The sequence below is a fragment of the Vitis vinifera genome, chromosome 16 (genome assembly GCF_030704535.1).
Source record: "Vitis vinifera cultivar Pinot Noir 40024 chromosome 16, ASM3070453v1".
NCBI lineage: Eukaryota > Viridiplantae > Streptophyta > Magnoliopsida > Vitales > Vitaceae > Vitis > Vitis vinifera.
In genome coordinates this window covers 14,570,788-14,588,887 of record NC_081820.1, presented here as the reverse complement: position 1 = coordinate 14,588,887, position 18,100 = coordinate 14,570,788, and the positions used below count along the sequence as shown (strand labels likewise).

Below are 18,100 nucleotides of genomic sequence, written 5' to 3'. Positions count from 1 at the left end.
GAAGGTATGACTGATATAAAGACAGGAGGTAAACATCTGTCTATTGTCTACATTTCAATCCTGGAGAATTGGACTGTACACTATACTTAAATATTTATCAGTTGCCTCTTTTTAATGTTTTGCAGTTAATTGTATTACCAGGTTTTACCATTTTTACAAGTAGGCTGAGAAGTTGATTAACCTATAAGATCTAGAAGATTATTTGAGTTACATTCAAGAAAATCTTTCTAAAACCTTTAATTTTACTTGTAGCCTATTGTTATTACTTATATTTCTATTAGAAATTCTAATCAAACTCATTATACTAGGATTGGATTAGAACTTATCTCTACTTTGGAAGTTTTATTCTTGAAATTTGATGTCAGAGTAGATTTATTTGCTTTCTTCGAGTTGTAGAGCATTTTAGAAGTTAAAGCAAAAAATTTATTCTTCAAATGCAGTAAGTTTTCCAACCTGGGCACATGTTATAACTATTTAGTTATCTTTGCTCAGTTGAAGTTATACTAGATAAACAATTTTTTTCTAACACATCAGTTTCTAATTAGTGGGTTCAAATTGGATTACTTGTGAATTTAATACTGGCATTTGATCTTGATACACTTAGGACAGTTTCAAAGCAGATGCTGGTTACTATACATTGTCCATGTCTCAATGTGAAATATTGATTTGGCTTACATGTCCTGAATTGCATGAATGGAACCATTTTTGTTATTGCAGACACATAAAGACTTCACAGAGAATCGGGTTAGTGCATTTGTTTGTGATCTGACAGTTGATGACCTAAGCGAGCATATTTCACCTTCTTCAGTCGACATTATAACCATGGTACTGGAATAAAAAGCTATGATTTATGCATGTTGAATATAATGTATATATAGTGTACAGTCTTTCCTTTTTAATATAGGTTACATGTATGGTAGTTAGTTCTCCTAGGCTTGTATATATATATAGACACTTCTCAATTGTAAGTAGTTAATCACATGAATGAGAATTAAGGTTTTTCTTCTTTCTCTCTCTCTCAACATGGTATCAGAGCCAAGGGAGAAAACCTAATTCTTTCCAGTTTCCCGTGTCATCAACTCCGGGAAACCTTCCGATGGCCGTGTTTCATTCCGGTCACCTTCCCCATCTCCCAATACTTTCTGGTCAGTTGGATCGTCGTAAGAAAACACTCACCGCCGGCAAAATTTTCCGGCGAACTTTCCGGCGACGTCTTTTTCCGACACCAACCATACCAGAAGGAGCGCCTGGAGGAGATCTCCAACTTTTGTGAAGGCACCGGAACCAAAATCTCCCCCACGTGCCGGCCACGCTCACTTTTCCGGCCGGTGACTGCATCTCACGCGCTGGCGCATGAGGGTGCGTGAGACCTTTTCCGACGACGCGCCTCCTCCTCCAGCTTCGCCTGACGCCGACCAACCTCCCTACATCCCTGGTTCTCCCATCCGAGCCCTGCACGTACCTCTTTTGGGGATTTTTGTCTCCGTCGGCCCTCCAAACAGTCTTTCCGGCGAAGCTCCGACTACTTTTTCTCCACCCCAATCCCTACAAGTGCCTTGGGAAGTGTTCTTCTACCTTTTTGGTGGTACCACGCCGCGATCTAAGGCCGTCTCCCTTTTTTGGTGGTGCCACGCCGCAATCTGAAGCCGTATTAGGGCTCTCTTCGATCCAAACATACTTTATTCTCCAGATAAGTGGATATGGCCCAGTCCTCTGATTCTCCGCTGCCTCAGCCTCCGAGGTCCTCTGCATCTCAGACATCTCAGGCTTCTATTGTCTCTGTTACCCAGCCTGGTAATGCCTCTGCCTGCCTTACCCACATATCTTCTCTTGGACCCTGGATTCTAGATTCTAGAGCTTCTGATTACCTATCTGGTAATAAGGATATTTTCTCCTCTATTACTACTACCTCTGCTTTACCTACTGTTACCTTAGCTAATGGTTCTCAAACTGTGGCTAAAGGTATTGGTTTGACCCTTCCTCTGCCTTCTCTACCTCTCACTTCTGTCCTTTGTACTCCTGAATGTCCTTTTAATCTTATTTCCATCAGCAAACTCACTCGTACTCTTAATTGCTCTATTACCTTTTTCGATAAATTTGTGACCTTGCAGGACCGGAGTACGGGGAAGACGATTGGCATAGGACGTGAGTCTCAAGGCCTCTATCACCTCACCTCGGATTCATCTGTTGCAGTTTGCATTTCCACTTATGCTCCTCTCCTCATTCACAATCGTCTGGGTCATCCTAGTCTCTCCAAGTTCCAGAAGATGGTCCCTCGTTTTTCCACTTTGTCGTCGCTTCCGTGTGAGTCATGTCAGCTTGGGAAACATACTCGTGTCTCGTTCCCAAAGCGTTTGAATAATCGGGCAAAGTCTCCTTTTGAGCTTGTCCACACTGATGTTTGGGGTCCTTGTTGGACTGCGTCTACTTTAGGATTTCAGTATTTTGTCACTTTCATTGATGACTATTCTCGATGTACTTGGTTATTTTTAATGAAAAATCGAGCTGAGTTATTCTCTATTTTCCAGAAATTTTATGCTGAAATCCAAACCCAGTTCAATATTTCTATTCGTGTGTTACGCAGTGACAATGCCAGGGAATATTTTTCAGCCCCATTTACTTCGTTTATGTCTCATCATGGGATTCTTCATCAGTCTTCTTGTGCTCATACTCCTCAACAAAATGGGGTAGCTGAACGCAAGAATCGACATCTTGTTGAGACAGCTCGTACTATCCTCCTCCATAGTAATGTTCCTTTTCGTTTTTGGGGGGACGCTGTTCTTACCGCTTGTTATTTGATTAATCGTATGCCCTCCTCTGTCTTACACAATCAGATTCCTCACTCCCTTCTTTTCCCTGACCAACCACTTTATTTCCTTCCTCCTCGTGTCTTTGGTTGTACTTGCTTTGTTCATATTCTCACTCCTGGACAGGACAAGCTTTCCGGCCAAAGCCATGAAGTGCCTCTTCTTGGGATATTCCAGACTTCAGAAGGGTTATCGTTGTTATTCCCTTGAGACTCATCGATACTTTATCTCCGCTGATGTCACCTTCTTTGAGGACTCACCATTCTTTTCCACCACTTTTGAGTCTCTTCCTTTTTTTGAAGTCTTGCCCCTTCCCATTGTCTCCCCAACTGATGTCGTGCCTCCTCGACCACTTCAGGTTTATCATCGTCGCCCTCGTGTCGCTGCTCCTCTCCCTTTTGCTGAGGCACCTGCTGACTCACTTCCTACCCCTTCGGCTTCTCCTGCCCCGGCTCTACCTTCTCCTGATGATTTACCCATTGCTATTCAGAAAGATACTCGCTCTACTCGTAATCCTCATCCTATTTACAATTTTTTGAGTTATCATCGATTATCTTCACCCTATTCTGCTTTTGTTTCTGCTATATCCTTTGTTTTCTCTTCCAAAGAGCACCCATGAAGCTCTTTCCCATCCAGGCTGGCGACAGGCAATGGTGGATGAAATGGCTGCTCTGCACTCTAATGGTACTTGGGATCTTGTTGTTTTACCCTCTGGTAAATCTATAGTTGGCTGTCGTTGGGTCTACGCAGTTAAGGTTGGTCCTAATGGTTAGGTTGATTGCCTTAAGGCCCGCTTAGTTGCTAAAGGCTATACTCAGGTTTATGGTTCTGATTATGGTGACACATTCTCCCCTGTTGCCAAGATTGCTTCTGTCCGTCTGCATCTCTCCATGGCTGTTATGTGTTCTTGGCCTCTTTATCAGTTACATATTAAAAATGCCTTCCTTCATGGTGATCTTGTCGAGGAAGTTTATATGGAGCAACCTCCTGGTTTTGTTGCTCAGGGGGAGTCTGGTTTAGTGTGCAGGTTACGCCGTTCTCTATATGACTTGAAACAATCTCCTCGAGCATGGTTTGACCGTTTTAGCTCTGTTGTTCAAGAGTTTGGCATGCTTCGCAGTACAGCAGACCATTCAGTTTTCTATCATCATAACTCCTTGGGGCAGTGTATTTATCTGGTTGTTTATGTGGACGACATCGTCATTATAGGTAGTGATCAGGATGGTATTCAGAAACTAAAGCAACATCTTTTTCCCACTTTCAGACTAAAGACTTGGGGAAACTCAAGTATTTCTTGGGAATTGAGATAGCTCAATCTAGTTCCGGTGTGGTCCTTTCCCAAAGGAAGTATGCTTTAGACATCCTGGAAGAAACCGGTATGTTAGACTGTAAACCGGTAGACACACCTATGGATCCGAATGTCAAACTTGTACCAGGACAGGGGGAGCCTTTAGGAGACCTTGGGAGATATCGACGACTCGTAGGTAAATTGAACTACCTCACCATTACTCGTCCAGACATTTCTTTTCCTGTGAGTGTTGTTAGTCAATTCCTACAGTCACCATGTGATAGCCATTGAGATGCCGTAATCCGCATTCTTCGATATATCAAAAGCACACCAGGCCAAGGTGTGTTGTACGAGAACAGAGGTCATACTCAGGTTGTTGGTTACATAGATGCAGATTGGGTTGGCTCACCCACAGGTAGACGTTCCACTTCAGGGTACTATGTTTTTATTGGAGGTAATCTAATATCTTGGAAGAGTAAGAAACAAGATGTAGTGGCCAGATCTAACGCTGAAGCCGAGTATCGAGCTATGGCTCTGGCAACATGTGAATTCATATGGTTGAGACATCTTCTTCAAGAGTTGAGATTTGGAAAGGATGAACAGATGAAACTCATCTGTGATAACCAGGCCGCATTACATATTGCATCCAATCCAGTCTTTCATGAAAGGACTAAGCATATTGAAGTTGACTGTCACTTCATTAGAGAGAAGATCACATCAGGATGTGTTGCTACAAGTTTTGTTAATTCAAATGATCAACTAGCAGACATCTTCACTAAATCTCTCAGAGGTCCTAGGATTAAATACATTTGTAACAAGCTTGGTGCATATGACATATATGCTCCAGCTTGAGGGGGAGTGTTGAATATAATGTATATATAGTGTACAATCTTTCCTTTTTAATATAGGTTACATGTATGGTAGTTAGTTCTCCTAGGCTTGTATATATATATATATACTTCTCAATTGTAAGTAGTTAATCACATGAATGAGAATTAAGGTTTTTCTTCTTTCTCTCTCTCTCAACAATGCAGTTTGCATAATTAGGTTGAGAACTGTTTGTTTAATTTTTCCAATGGATAATTGCTTTCCTCTTTGGAGATTTTAATTGAGCATTTTGACTTTTGTGTTTCATGTCACTCATTTTACTTGTGAAATAAGCGAATCTGTTATTTAGTCAAGCTAACTTGTTATAAGCAGATATTTGTGTTATCTGCAGTGTCCCCCGAGAAGATGCCTCTAGTGTTGCAGAATATCAGAAAAGTTATCAAGGTAAGGGAGGCCTCTTGGTGAGATGTTTCTCAATTTATACATCTAATTTTTACTCTTCAAACATTACGAAAGCAACTTTTCTTTTTCTTTTCCAGCCAAATGGTTATGTGTTGTTCCGAGATTATGCCACTGGTGACCTTGCTCAGGTTAGTTTGTGTTGTATCTTCTTCTTCATTTTTATTTATTTATTGGTGGTTTAATAAAGAGAATGAGAGCCAACAACATCAAAGTAGGGCATGGTATGAGTCTTTTATGATCTTTTATTTTCTGAATTATAATATGACCCTTTTACTTTTAGCAATTATATAAGTTTCAAACTTTGTAATACTCTCCTTCAAGCTGGAGCACAAATGTGCATCATGCCCAGCTTCTTGCAAAATACTGGAGAACATTCATTTCCTTAAAGCTTTGTTGAAAACATCTCCCAACTAATTTTCAGAGTTTACATAAACTGTTGTAACCCATCTCTTCATCACAAAATCTCTCAAAAGTGGCTATCAACTTTCATCTGCTTGGTCCTTTCATGGAACACTGGGTAGCTGGCAATATATACTGTCACTGGTTGTCATAGGATAATATCATTGGAATATCAGTAGAAAGGCTGTCTCTAATAAAAGGGATTTCACCCATGCATCTCACATGCTGTATGAGCTGTAATCCTATACTTTGTCTCTGCACTGGATGTGGCTACCACACCTTGTTTCTTACTTTTCCATGTCATTAAAATTTAAATTACATCCTAGAAAAGTATAATAACAAGAAATTGATCTTCTATCCAAATGATCACTATCCTAATCAGGATCGGAAAATCCAACAAGATCCAGATCATTAAAGGTTGAAACACAAGACTTCTCTAAGAGGACCTATTAGATATCACAGGACATAAAAAACTACTTTTAGATGCAGTTGGTGTCCATTTTGCATGAACTGACTGCCAACCCATAAAACAAAAGTGATACCAGGCTGAGTTAATATAAGATATTGTCACAAGTCTTCTATATTTTCCCAGGTCTCTCAAGTGTATACCATTATCTCTGTGAAATTTAACATTAGGATATAGGAGCTGGTATGGCTATTAACATTCCTATCTCATCCACAAAATCAGTAACTTATTTTATTTGTGAGAGAAAAACCCTTTTTTGTGACAGAAATTTCTGTTGCAAAGAAATATCTCAACTAGGCCAAAACTTTTATAGAGAAATGCGTATTTTACGCTCTTTAGGCACTTTTAATACAATTGCTCTTACCCATCGAAAAAAAAGGAGAAATGTGTATTTTAAGCATTTCCTGTTTTCCAATACCATTAATCATTTATAGACAACCGAAATGATATTACTTTCATGATTGGCATCACACAAACACAGAATAATTGGAAAGGTTGTTTTTGGTCCTTAACTACCACAACAGTAAACTTATCAAACCAAGCTCTTAGTGATTTTTTCAATTCATAAATGGCTTTTTTGATTTGACACAGTTCCCCTAGAGGAACATACCCCAGATGTTGCTCCATATACTTGTCTTCAGTCTGTCATGTAAAAGGGTATTGTTAATGTCGAGTTGAAATAGCCAGCTGGCATTATAACACTCAATATAAGGATCCAAAAAGACTGAGATGAGCCAAATAAGAGAAGGTTAAAAAGAAATAAATCCACTCCATATGTATGCATATATCCTTTTGCCACAAAGTGAGCTTTTAATCTTTGAATTGTTCTATTATGTTGATATTTAATCGAAACACCTAACAGCATCCACCAACATCTTTCCCTAGAGGTAGCAGAGCTAATCCATAAGTTGCATTTTGATGCAATGCAGCCATTTCCTTATCCATAGCACGTTTACAGCTACTAGAAGACAATGCTTATTGATAAAACTGAGGAATGGAAATACTAGAGAGAGCACTAGAGAAGATGTATATGTTGGAAATAAAGTAGAGAAAGAGGGTGTAACCTTTGTGAAGAGCAATCAGAAGATCATTGGAATCTAGAACCTAGTACAAGTAGACAAGGTGCTAATTGGACTTGTAAGCTAGAGAAATCTTGAGATCTCCTTTGATACCTTGAAGTGATTTAACTGTTGCTGTTTTCAGATTCGTAAAGGAGAATCTGATGACTTAATAGCTACAAGAATTGGAATAAACAAATGAAGCATAGTAGACTTCTCTTTCTTGCCCATGATGTCAGTCTCTAGTGAGTTTGAGAAGAAAAGAATGCTGTGCTTCGAAAGGAAATGACATTAACACTCATGAAATAGTGATGCGATTAAAGACAAAAATATAAAAAATTTGCAAAGTATCAGCGGTTGGACTTTTGGAAATATCAAAAATGTTAGATAGAAATTCTGGAAAAATTTCAGTGGAATGAAAATTGATGAAAACTCATAGAAATAATGGAAAAAACTCCTAAAAAAATGATAAAATAAGCAATAATATATACATTGAAGTTGTTTTTTTCCTTTGTGAAAATAGTATACATATGATAAAATTTGTGGTATGGAGCAATAGTATGTAATATTTGGAAACACAATTAATGCTAAAATGGGGTCTATGTACTTTGATACATTTAAGGACATAAAAAAATGATGATATATGTATGATTATTTTTTGTTTAACAATATTTATATTTATATTTTTCTTTACAAGTTAATGTTTTTCTTCTATTTAATTATTATATGAAAGATATATTAAAAAAACCTCATTGAGAAGATGATGATGATGATGATGATGATGATGATGATTTCTATATTTTCTACTTAAAAGAATTTTAAAATAAGATAATCAGGCTTTATTTATTTATTCAATTTTTTTTAATATCTCATTTTCCACATGGATATAAAATTAGTGATTTAGTTTTGGGGGAGATAAACTCAGGTTTATATATTTTATGTGCAAAATATATAAATGAAAACTTTAAATCTTAAAAACTTTGATAAAGATCAGATCGTTATTTATTTAGAATGGAAGTGTTCAAGTCTTCAAACATGCTCCCCAGATTTCTGTAGACTAGAAAATTTGGTCTTCTAGAAAATAAAACCCTCAAATCTGATCAAGGTATTAATTAGCCCTGATTTGGACAACCCAAGAATGTGTGTGTGTGTGTGTTTTGATCAGATCCAAGGATGTGTGTGTGTGTGTGTTTTGATCAAATCCAAGAATGTGTGTGTGTCTTTAGATCAGATCTAAGAATGTGTGTTATGATCCAACAAAATAAGACCATAGTAATTAAAAAAAAAGTTTTCAGTTCTTACCTCATAGATCTTTGAAGTTGATGAAAATTTGATGAAGCACGACCCTTAGAAACCACCTATCCATATAAACTGCTGTCACATTTTTGTTTTGAGCACCATGAATCCTTTGGCGGTGTTCTTCATGGATCGACGCATCGGAAAATGTGGGTTCCACCCCAACCATTCAATATTCAGTATTTGGCTTTGTTGGAAAACTAAGGCAATTTCAAAAGGGCTAAAAGCAACCTATGGAGGCTAGAGTTTTTTATTAATGAGAGTGAGAAATAAGGGTTTTAAAAAAACACTTAATTCTCTTCCTCAGTACCCTTTTATATTGAGTAGGATAAAGAATCCCTTAAGCCATAGTCTCATACCTGTTTTTTTATTTTTATTTTTTAACATATCATTAATCTAAAATATCCTCACATGTAAATAGAAATTTCAAAATATTAGCATAATATAATTTGGAAATCCTAAGTAGCCCGTTAGGATGCCTAGTTGGTTAAGGCAAATAGCAAGATGTGTGATAGAGGTGTATGGTCCAGGTTCTATTCTTGCCGCTGATTGAATACCCTAGATTACCCAGTGTTGGTTGTGTTGAGCATGGTCAACGCCTCAAGGTTCCCTATGGAGAGTTTGAAGGGTTCAGCCATGAAAGGTTACTCAATTATAAATAATAATAATAAAAATTTGGAAATCCTAAGTAGACTTTTTTTTATAAATAACTTTGAATATTTTAACTTATTCTCTAAGTTAGAATAGTATGTTGATAGTAAAAAAACTTCAAAAAATTAGAAACCTTCTTTACATAATAAGTCAACAATTGACTTAATCTTTGCATGATTGAAAGTAGCTAATTTTAAATAATTTGTCTCATGTCTAAATTATATGAAAAACCCATGAAGCCACCATAGGATAGAATCAGAGTGAGACAATAATCCAAACAGGCCTATATACATATTTGGAATCTTTAAACACATAAAATACCAAAAATGCCACTAGACCATGCTTTTACTTGTCCATTGAACAACTTCCCATATTTTATTCTAATCCATTCTCAAGCTTCTTTGAGCATTTCATATTCTTTTCATCTCCTAATAACTTTCTAAAAATCATAATAATGTGCATCAAACTAAAATGGAGCCACAATCGAGGATTTGATGGTCACCCTAAGTCTTCCTATCACACACCAAAGTTCAAACCAAACCCTATGGTCTAGTTCGTGCTAATAAACTAAAACCATATCCTACCGCAATGTCGTGGTTATACTCTATGAGTAAAGAAATATTAAGTTGACCTAAACGACTGTGAGATATCCACAAGAATGTCCATCTATGATAATGGTCACTTCAAGGATCTAAGAAGATTGTCTACTTAGATCGACCATCTAAACTTTTCTCGGACTGTATTGTTTATCCACATTTAATCACATTATAAAAAAAAAAACCCAAATGACCTTTTGCAAAGAACTAAATATAATCATTTTCCAAATATTATTTTGAATGAGAACACTAAGCTTGGATTTTTTGTGATTAAAATACAACCAACTAAGAGCATATTTATCGTATAAATTATTTACTCAAATTGATAAGCCTACAATACACCATATACTCAACACACTCTAATTGCAAATCTTAGGATCATATGTACAAGTAAAACGAAGTATATGATGCAATAGCCTTAAACATGTCAATCCTTTTAGAATTAAGGAGCTACTTGCTATCTACCAAGCTTGCTTAGTATCATACATACAAGTAAAACAAAGCATATGATATAAGAGCCTTAAACATGTCAATCCTTTTAGAATTAAAGAGCTACTCACTATCTATCAAGCTTGTCATGCTTTCAATCTAATACACCCATTTAATGAAGTATCTAGCAAATGACCTGTTCAATATGTGAAGTTCCAACACTATTTGTGGGCTCACTCCACCACTATTATTAGGTTAGATCACACTACTAATATAGCCACTGTATGTTGTTGTAATTGTGATCAAATGATTTTAGTTTGGAAGGAACCAATAACCATCAATTTCTATATACACCAAATGCTATGCACCATAGAATCTAGAATCTGAACCGTGGACACATCAATACATTGCTCATAGACTAAAAAAGGGATAATTTAATCCGTCATGTGAGTGTTATAATGTACTGGTTACATTATTAACATAAATTCTCTTGAGTGGCTTCTTGGGCTTATAATCCCAACAGTTGCAAATTTAATTGTTGAAGGCTTTTGAGACTTTTATAGGAGAGCATTATAACACATTACCTGATTAGCCTATGTCATTTTCCGTGCAAAGCCCAACAAGTATCAAATGTATGGTTAGTGTCATGACAAAAATGACATCTGCGTCCCTGGCCTAGACTTCTGCAAGCCCATGCATACTACCAGAACCTCTAGTTGTGGTAGATGAAGAGACTAATGTAGGGTGGTCTTTATTAACAATTCTTGATTAAGACTAAGAGGTGATGTAGGATGGGCAATCGAACTAGGTTAGAGAACATAGGGAGGAAAGATAGGAAGAAAAGTAGGAGAAAAAGTAGGCAATAACCAATGATTTAAATGAATCTTCAAATCTGATTTTTCACTCATCGAGGTTTGTGTTTGTACAGACAGTCTAGAGCATACTCTCAAATTAACTAGAATTTTAAGATAAATCCTTACAGCTTGGTAACCTTAATACTAAAACAACATAAATTCCAATAATTTGATACATGAAAACATAACTAAGAGATTAATTGCCTATACCTAAGCCTATGCTAACTCTGAAAGGGTATGTTTGGTATGTATGCTTTCCATCAATATCCCTTCCCTTGAGGGAACTTGGCTTTAGTGTGTGAAAACTGTGGCAATGCTCTGAAAGATTAGGGTCAAGATGTCATGCATTGGCATATGGGCAATCATGCCATTTGGTAAGGTATCAATGATAACCACCAAGACAATGCAATAACTTCATCATCAAGTATCTCCTTAGTCTGCTCTGTGTATCTCAGTGGAAGTTATGGGGAGCTATGAAGGGATGGAGCTATAGCTACACCTGCAAAAATACTAGCCACAGAATCAAAGTTGAAGCTGCCTCGGTAGGGAAGACAGATAAAGGAAGAGTGAAAATTGTGTTAAAGAAAACAGGGAGGAAAAATAGGAAGAAAAGTTGGAGGAAAAGTAGGCAACCATGATTGAGTTTAATGAACTTCAAATCTGATATCATTTAATATTCATCAAAAGTGGCCTTTATATGGGCAATCCAGAGCACATCTGGATAAAACAAATCAGCTGAAATTTTTTAAAACAAATCCTAACAATCTGGTGAACTTAAAACATGATAATACTGAAAACAAGTTTTGATAATTTTTGATAAATGAAATCATAACTAAAAATCCTAGCTAAAAGATAAATCCCCTATACCTACACCTGTGATAAGTCTGAAAAGAGCATGTTTGACATCTATGCTCTGCATCAAGAGGTGGACCCAATGGGTCTAAGCAAGTGAAAATAAACACCAGTAGGTATCAATATGGCCATGACTAGCTAAAATCTGACTTCTAATTGGCTGCAAACCAGGGTGTAATCATGGGAAAGACTTGGAAACTTCAAACTCTCCCTTTTTTGTTTAAAGATTTCCAAGTTATTTTTTGAAGGATGGTACTGATTAAGTTCATCACACATTACTGTAAATGTACTGTAGGACTCACTCAAGGATTTATCTTCTTGATGTAACTGAAACATATCCTCATACAATTCATACAGACATGAAACTCCTTTTCGATAGAGTACGTTTCCTTAACATCGTTCCACATCTCTTTTGTGGTATCAAGAAACATCATCTTTGCACTAACAGATAGCTCTATACTATTCCAAAACCATGTTACTACTATATAGTTGTAACAATCTCATTCATCATTACCTTTGTCTGAGTTTGAAGGGGGAGACTTAATGAATTTCAACTTCTAAAAACACTTTCATGTCTTGAGCCCACAACAGATAGCCATTCAATTTCACAGTAGTAATCTGCACAGCTGGATTATTTATGGATGAAGTTGGGCCATTTTAATGTCATTGGAATCAGCCATTCTCCCACACAAGAACAGAAAAGGGAATGCCTTTGATCAAACACAGCACCTAACACACAAAGCACACTATTTGGCCATCCAACAATGGTCTTAGCCTTTAATTCCACCCACAGGAATTCATAGGAGGACATCACCCTGAAAAAATCAAATTTTGAACTGTTTTCAGGGATTAATCCCAACACCAAGCTGCTCTTAAAGGTCAGATCTTGGTAGCTAAACAACTCCAGCACAGGAGTTTGGAAAAGGAAAAAAAAAAAAAATGGAAAACAACTTTATACCAGAACATACATAGATCAGAAATTGGGGATATGGCCGTCGAATGGCCCACCCCTAAAACATATACCATACCCTCCTTGTCCTTGCACTAATGGTGTTGGGCAAAGGAGATGAAAAAAAAATAAAAATTCCTGGCCACAGTTTTGGGTCAAAAGAAAAATCTGGCAACCATTCTGGGTTTGTGTAATGGCCATGGTCATGTGTAAAGAGATTGGAGAAGAGGAAAAGAGAACATAGAAGAAAAAAAGGAAAACAGGGAAAAAGGAAGAAAGAGAGGATTGAAATTTGATTAAACCTATTCCAATATCATGTTAATGTCCTGAGAGTTAAGAAGAAAAAGAAAAGTTAGTCTGAATGAGAGAAAAACCTACTAGATAAAAATGTAGAGCCTGCTATGATATTTTATAATTTCTTATTCTCTGAAATTACATTATGATACTTTTAGCAATCACATAATTCCCAAACTTTGAAACAATCTTGTAGTGTGCTCTATTACCTCATTGTACCTTCAACTTGAACTAAGTCATTATTTTTTGGGGTTTTAGTTACCGTTTGTCTCAGTATTTTATACTTTCCTCATCTTCTCAATTGGTGTTGCCTTGTATTTTTCTTCCTACTCACCCGATGGACACGATATCTACTGATTTCTAAGTGTTCTTTAACTTAAAGCATGGATTTTCTTGTAATATCATAAGTTTTTCTTTATAAGTTGTAGGTATTTGTTGATCAGACAACTTTCTAGAAGCACTTTGTTATTTTATCCTTTCTTCTCTAGTTCCACAGAACTCACCCCTAGCCTTTTGAAGGAAATATATATATATATATTTTTTTTCTTCTTTTTTTTATGTGATTTAACAACCTCCCCCCATCTCCAGACACCGGTATGTAGATATGTATTATTTCCAGTTCCTTGTGATCCTTATACAATTGTCTTATTGGTGCTGCATTAACAGGAACGGTTTAGTTGCAAGGACCAAAAAATCAGCGAAAATTTTTATGTCAGGGGTGATGGCACTGTAAGTTTTAGTGTAGCAATTATATGCCAATTGTGACCATTCCAGATTTTCAATTGGTCTTCTTTTTAATGTACCTCTTATACATTTTCAGCGTGCCTTCTATTTTTCTGATGAGTTCTTGACGAGTTTGTTCAAAGAAAATGGATTTGATGTTGAAGAACTTGGTTTCTGCTGCAAACAAGTAGAGAATCGGTCACGGGAGATAGTGATGAATAGGTAAACAATCATATTTTCTGTTTCAGGTGTGGATTGGTGTTAGTTTTTGTTGTTTATAAGCATAAGAGCTGCCTTGAAAAAACAGAGAAAAAAAGGGAGGAGAAAAAAAAAATGGAAAAACAGGTGTAAGAGTATATTAGTAGGTTGGGGAAAACCTGTTCCAGCTTATAATTTTTATGAAGTACCTACACCAGTGAGAAAATACTCATTGACCTGCAAATGCTCCATTTGGCTTCCATGAAGGTAGGAAATCGCCCTTAAAGCATCTAAACTTCAGTTGATGGCTCTGAAGTTGGGAAAAGGAAAATTTTCTTCTGTTGTTTGAGCAACCAAGGAAAGAATAAAAGGAATGCAGTTATCTTGTACATTGATTGAGTTTCCCATGGCATCTTTTTTGGCTTCAATGTTGATTCTGTGACAATGGGTTCTTTTACACACATCATAAGAGAAAAGGAGACCTCATTCTGCAGAGGACTAGAAAGCAGCAAGAGGAAAATAAAAAATGAGCACATAAAAATTTGAAATGATATTGTCAGTGTACTTCGTGTATAGTACTAGGGAAATAGTTATATTACATAAGAGGTGTAGTTGTGATTATATATTACCAATTTTGGCATTAGTTATGAACCTAACCCAAATCTTGTTATGTACGTACTCATAGGCCAGTAGGCAATAGGCATTGTCAAATAGCTGACAATCTGTCCTACTATCACTTTCATTGAAGTTCATGACAACAGTGGCTTCTTTTCGTTCTTGTGTGATACATGTCCTGTCAAAGGATATGTTGCATTCAGCTAATCCAAGTTCCTGAACTGTATTGGAGCTTAGCTTGGATACCTCAAGAAGGTATTCCATCGATGCTGTTGGATTTGATAACTTGGGCTAGTGAAGGGATTCCACTGAATTTCTTGAATTACCATTAGCGTTCCTGACTGTTATAAATTGCCTGTCTTCATAGCTTTTGTTTTTCTTATTTTTGAAAATGTATTCCCAATTCTCCCACATGCAGATATGAATATTGTCTGTGATTTCAGGCGTTGGCTTCAAGCTGTATTCCACTTTTCCGATGGTCTAAAGTCTTCCTATACAGAATCTGCCATCAAGTTTGACCTTTGTCAAGGAAATGTTGAGCCTATCTCCTCATCAAGAAATTCAGACCAACTTTGCCGAAGTGAGGAGAACAGTGCAAAGGAGCTTGCAAATGATTTTGAGGTTGACATGTCCGAGGGTATGGCTTTTGAAATGTTTGGTATATCACACTCCAGTGATGAGGTAAAATTTCCTTCCTATCTATAGGTCTGTTGAAGTTCTTATTTACCATTATGACAATTTTCTCCTCTGCTTTGAGTGGTAGAATTAAGAAATTATTATGCCTATGTTGCATTTTTGTTGTATTTTAGGTTTTTTGAGTGTTTAAATTCAGTACAGTTTTGCATGTTCCATTGCCCATTTCTTGATGTAAAACCATTTATAATTAGGTTAAATATTAGCACAGCCCAGATGTGCTTTTGTTCTCCAGTCTTTTTCTTCCTAGTGATTAATTCATCACAATTGTCCATATTGCTTTCTCCTAGATCATTGAGGTAGATGCAGGGAATTGGAATTTCAAGATAAAAGTCCTTTCAAAAGAATACCAACACACATGCAAATCAACTGGATTGATGCTATGGGAATCGGCTCGTCTTATGGCATCAGTCCTAGCCCAAAATCCAACTGTTGTTACTGGGAAAAGGGTGTTGGAGTTGGGGTGTGGCTGTGGGGGCATTTGCTCGATGGTTTCTGCTAGATCTGCTGACTTTGTGGTTGCCACTGATGGAGATGCAAAAGCACTCGACATGCTGGCTGAAAATGTAGTTTCAAATCTCCAAAAACCATTCCTCGACAAGCTAATAACAAAGAGGCTAGAATGGGGAAATAGAGACCATATAGAAGCCATCAAGGAACTGAATGATGAAGGCTTCGAAGTCATTATAGGCACAGGTGTAACTTACATTCCTGAAGCTATCTTGCCACTGTTTGCTACTGCAAAAGAGTTGATTTCATCCAACAGGGATGCTCGAGAGATCTGGAAACCGGCTTTAATTCTTTGCCATGTCCTGCGTAGAGTTGATGAGCCATCTATACTTTCAGCTGCATCAAAATTTGGTTTTAGGCTAGTCGATAAGTGGCCCACCAGCATTCCAACAAGTTCATCTCAAAGCATCATCAGCTCCTGGTTCTTGGAGAAAAGCTCTGAGGAATGCATCCCAACCACAGCATTGAACATCATGTACTTCCACAGTGAGTAAAGTCGTTTCTTTTGGGCTTTCATGGTTTCTTTTCCTTCTTTCAATTGAAATTCATCTCTAGAAAACATGGTGAAAACTCGTGTTATAGCTTAAACTTCTATTTCTAAATGATATGCTTGAATAAAAGGGTAGTTTCTATGGAAAAATTCTTTGAAATTATACATCCCTGAATGAGAAGCGATTTTTTTAATAACAATAATGTTTGTGGTTGATTTCAACTTGTTCGATTTATTTTGGACTTATATCTTCTAGATATTCTTAACACCTATAATTCATTTGACTCTCGTATATATGGATAATTGGGGAGATAACTAGATTTATAAGATGAAACATTGACTCAAAAAGCTCTGTGATTATGACAATCCAAAGGTAAGACACTTCTACTGAATCAAAATCTGATTCCTTTAAGTGATGAAATAGTTATAACAAGGTGTACATATAAATTGTAAGCAATGATCAGGGTTATGAAAAATGAACAAAGTAATGCTATGGGGGAAATGATGATGTAGCAAAGAAAAACAATGAAAAAGTGAAGGTGGTGGAAGAAAACAAAACAACGATTGGTTAGGAGGATGTTGATTTAAAGCATGATGATATTTTGCTTGAGGAGAAATGTAGAAGTCAAAAAATAAGATGTCAAAGTTGTGAGCAGCAACAAGGGCATTATGGTGCTTAACCTTACCCTCATATATCCTTTTTTTTTAGTATCATGATATTTGGCACTATCATTAGTCTTTAGGTTGACAAAGAAAGGTTGATTGCTAGGGATGAAGTTTTTGGGAAATTGATAAGATGTTGTGTTGTGTTGGTAGAAAAATTGAATGAGAACTTGTGTGGTGGAATTGACTTTTAGATGTTTGCCTTACCATGAACAAGGTGTCGAAATTTATGTGCTGATTGTAAGAGGTAGTTCAAAGGAATACAACCTATTGAAAGGCCTAGTTGAGTGTTAAGTGTAAGAAAATGGACACATAAGCATGATTACTTTACCAACTACTATATATCTTAAAGACAACATTCCAAAATATTAATGGCTTACCAACTTGATCCAAAATACCTGCAAATGATACATAAGATGACTACACGAAGATTTTCAGGTCTTTAAGAAAAGTGTAGCATAGAAATTTAGAATTATGCTAAATAAGAAAATTGCAATGTAGAAAAATGGCATGAAATCTCTCACTTGGCTATGAATGTTAAATGTGCTACTTCTTGCTTAGATACGGTTTAAATTGTCAACTACTTTTAGATGGATTATTTTATGTGCCATAATAAGACCTATTAATAAATTCTGAACTTATATTTCGAGAAAACATTATACAGTTAATTTTTTTTTATTGCTCTAAGGAAATAAATAGTAAAATATATTTGAGAAAAGTAGAAAGAATGTATGAGAAATGGGTATTCAAAATATGAGGCGAGTATGAAAAATGTGAGACAAGAAAAAAAAAAGTATGAGAAAGGTACAAAAAATTTGAGTCATAAAACAATGTGAGACAAAATACGAAGACTATAAAAATGAACATGAAAGATGTTAAAAAAGATGAGAAGAATATGAAAGGGGTACATAAATATGAAAAGTGGTACAAGAATATGAGATGTAGTATATATATATATATATAATTCCCTAAGCTACAA

General features: G+C 36.4%; 1 protein-coding gene across 1 annotated transcript in view; it reads left to right on the top strand.

Moving 5' to 3' along the window:
- Positions 1–16,629, top strand: part of LOC100260809 (uncharacterized) — a 30,149-nt gene extending 13,520 nt beyond the window's left edge. Inside the window, exons 7-13 of the mRNA XM_019225814.2 lie at positions 718–825; positions 5,296–5,367; positions 5,463–5,513; positions 13,896–13,958; positions 14,050–14,174; positions 15,209–15,446; positions 15,749–16,629. Coding sequence (XP_019081359.1) covers positions 718–825; positions 5,296–5,367; positions 5,463–5,513; positions 13,896–13,958; positions 14,050–14,174; positions 15,209–15,446; positions 15,749–16,462 — 1,371 coding nt within the window. The 3' untranslated portion in view covers positions 16,463–16,629. The remainder of the gene's footprint in view (positions 1–717; positions 826–5,295; positions 5,368–5,462; positions 5,514–13,895; positions 13,959–14,049; positions 14,175–15,208; positions 15,447–15,748) is intronic.
- Positions 16,630–18,100: the final 1,471 nt, after the last annotated feature.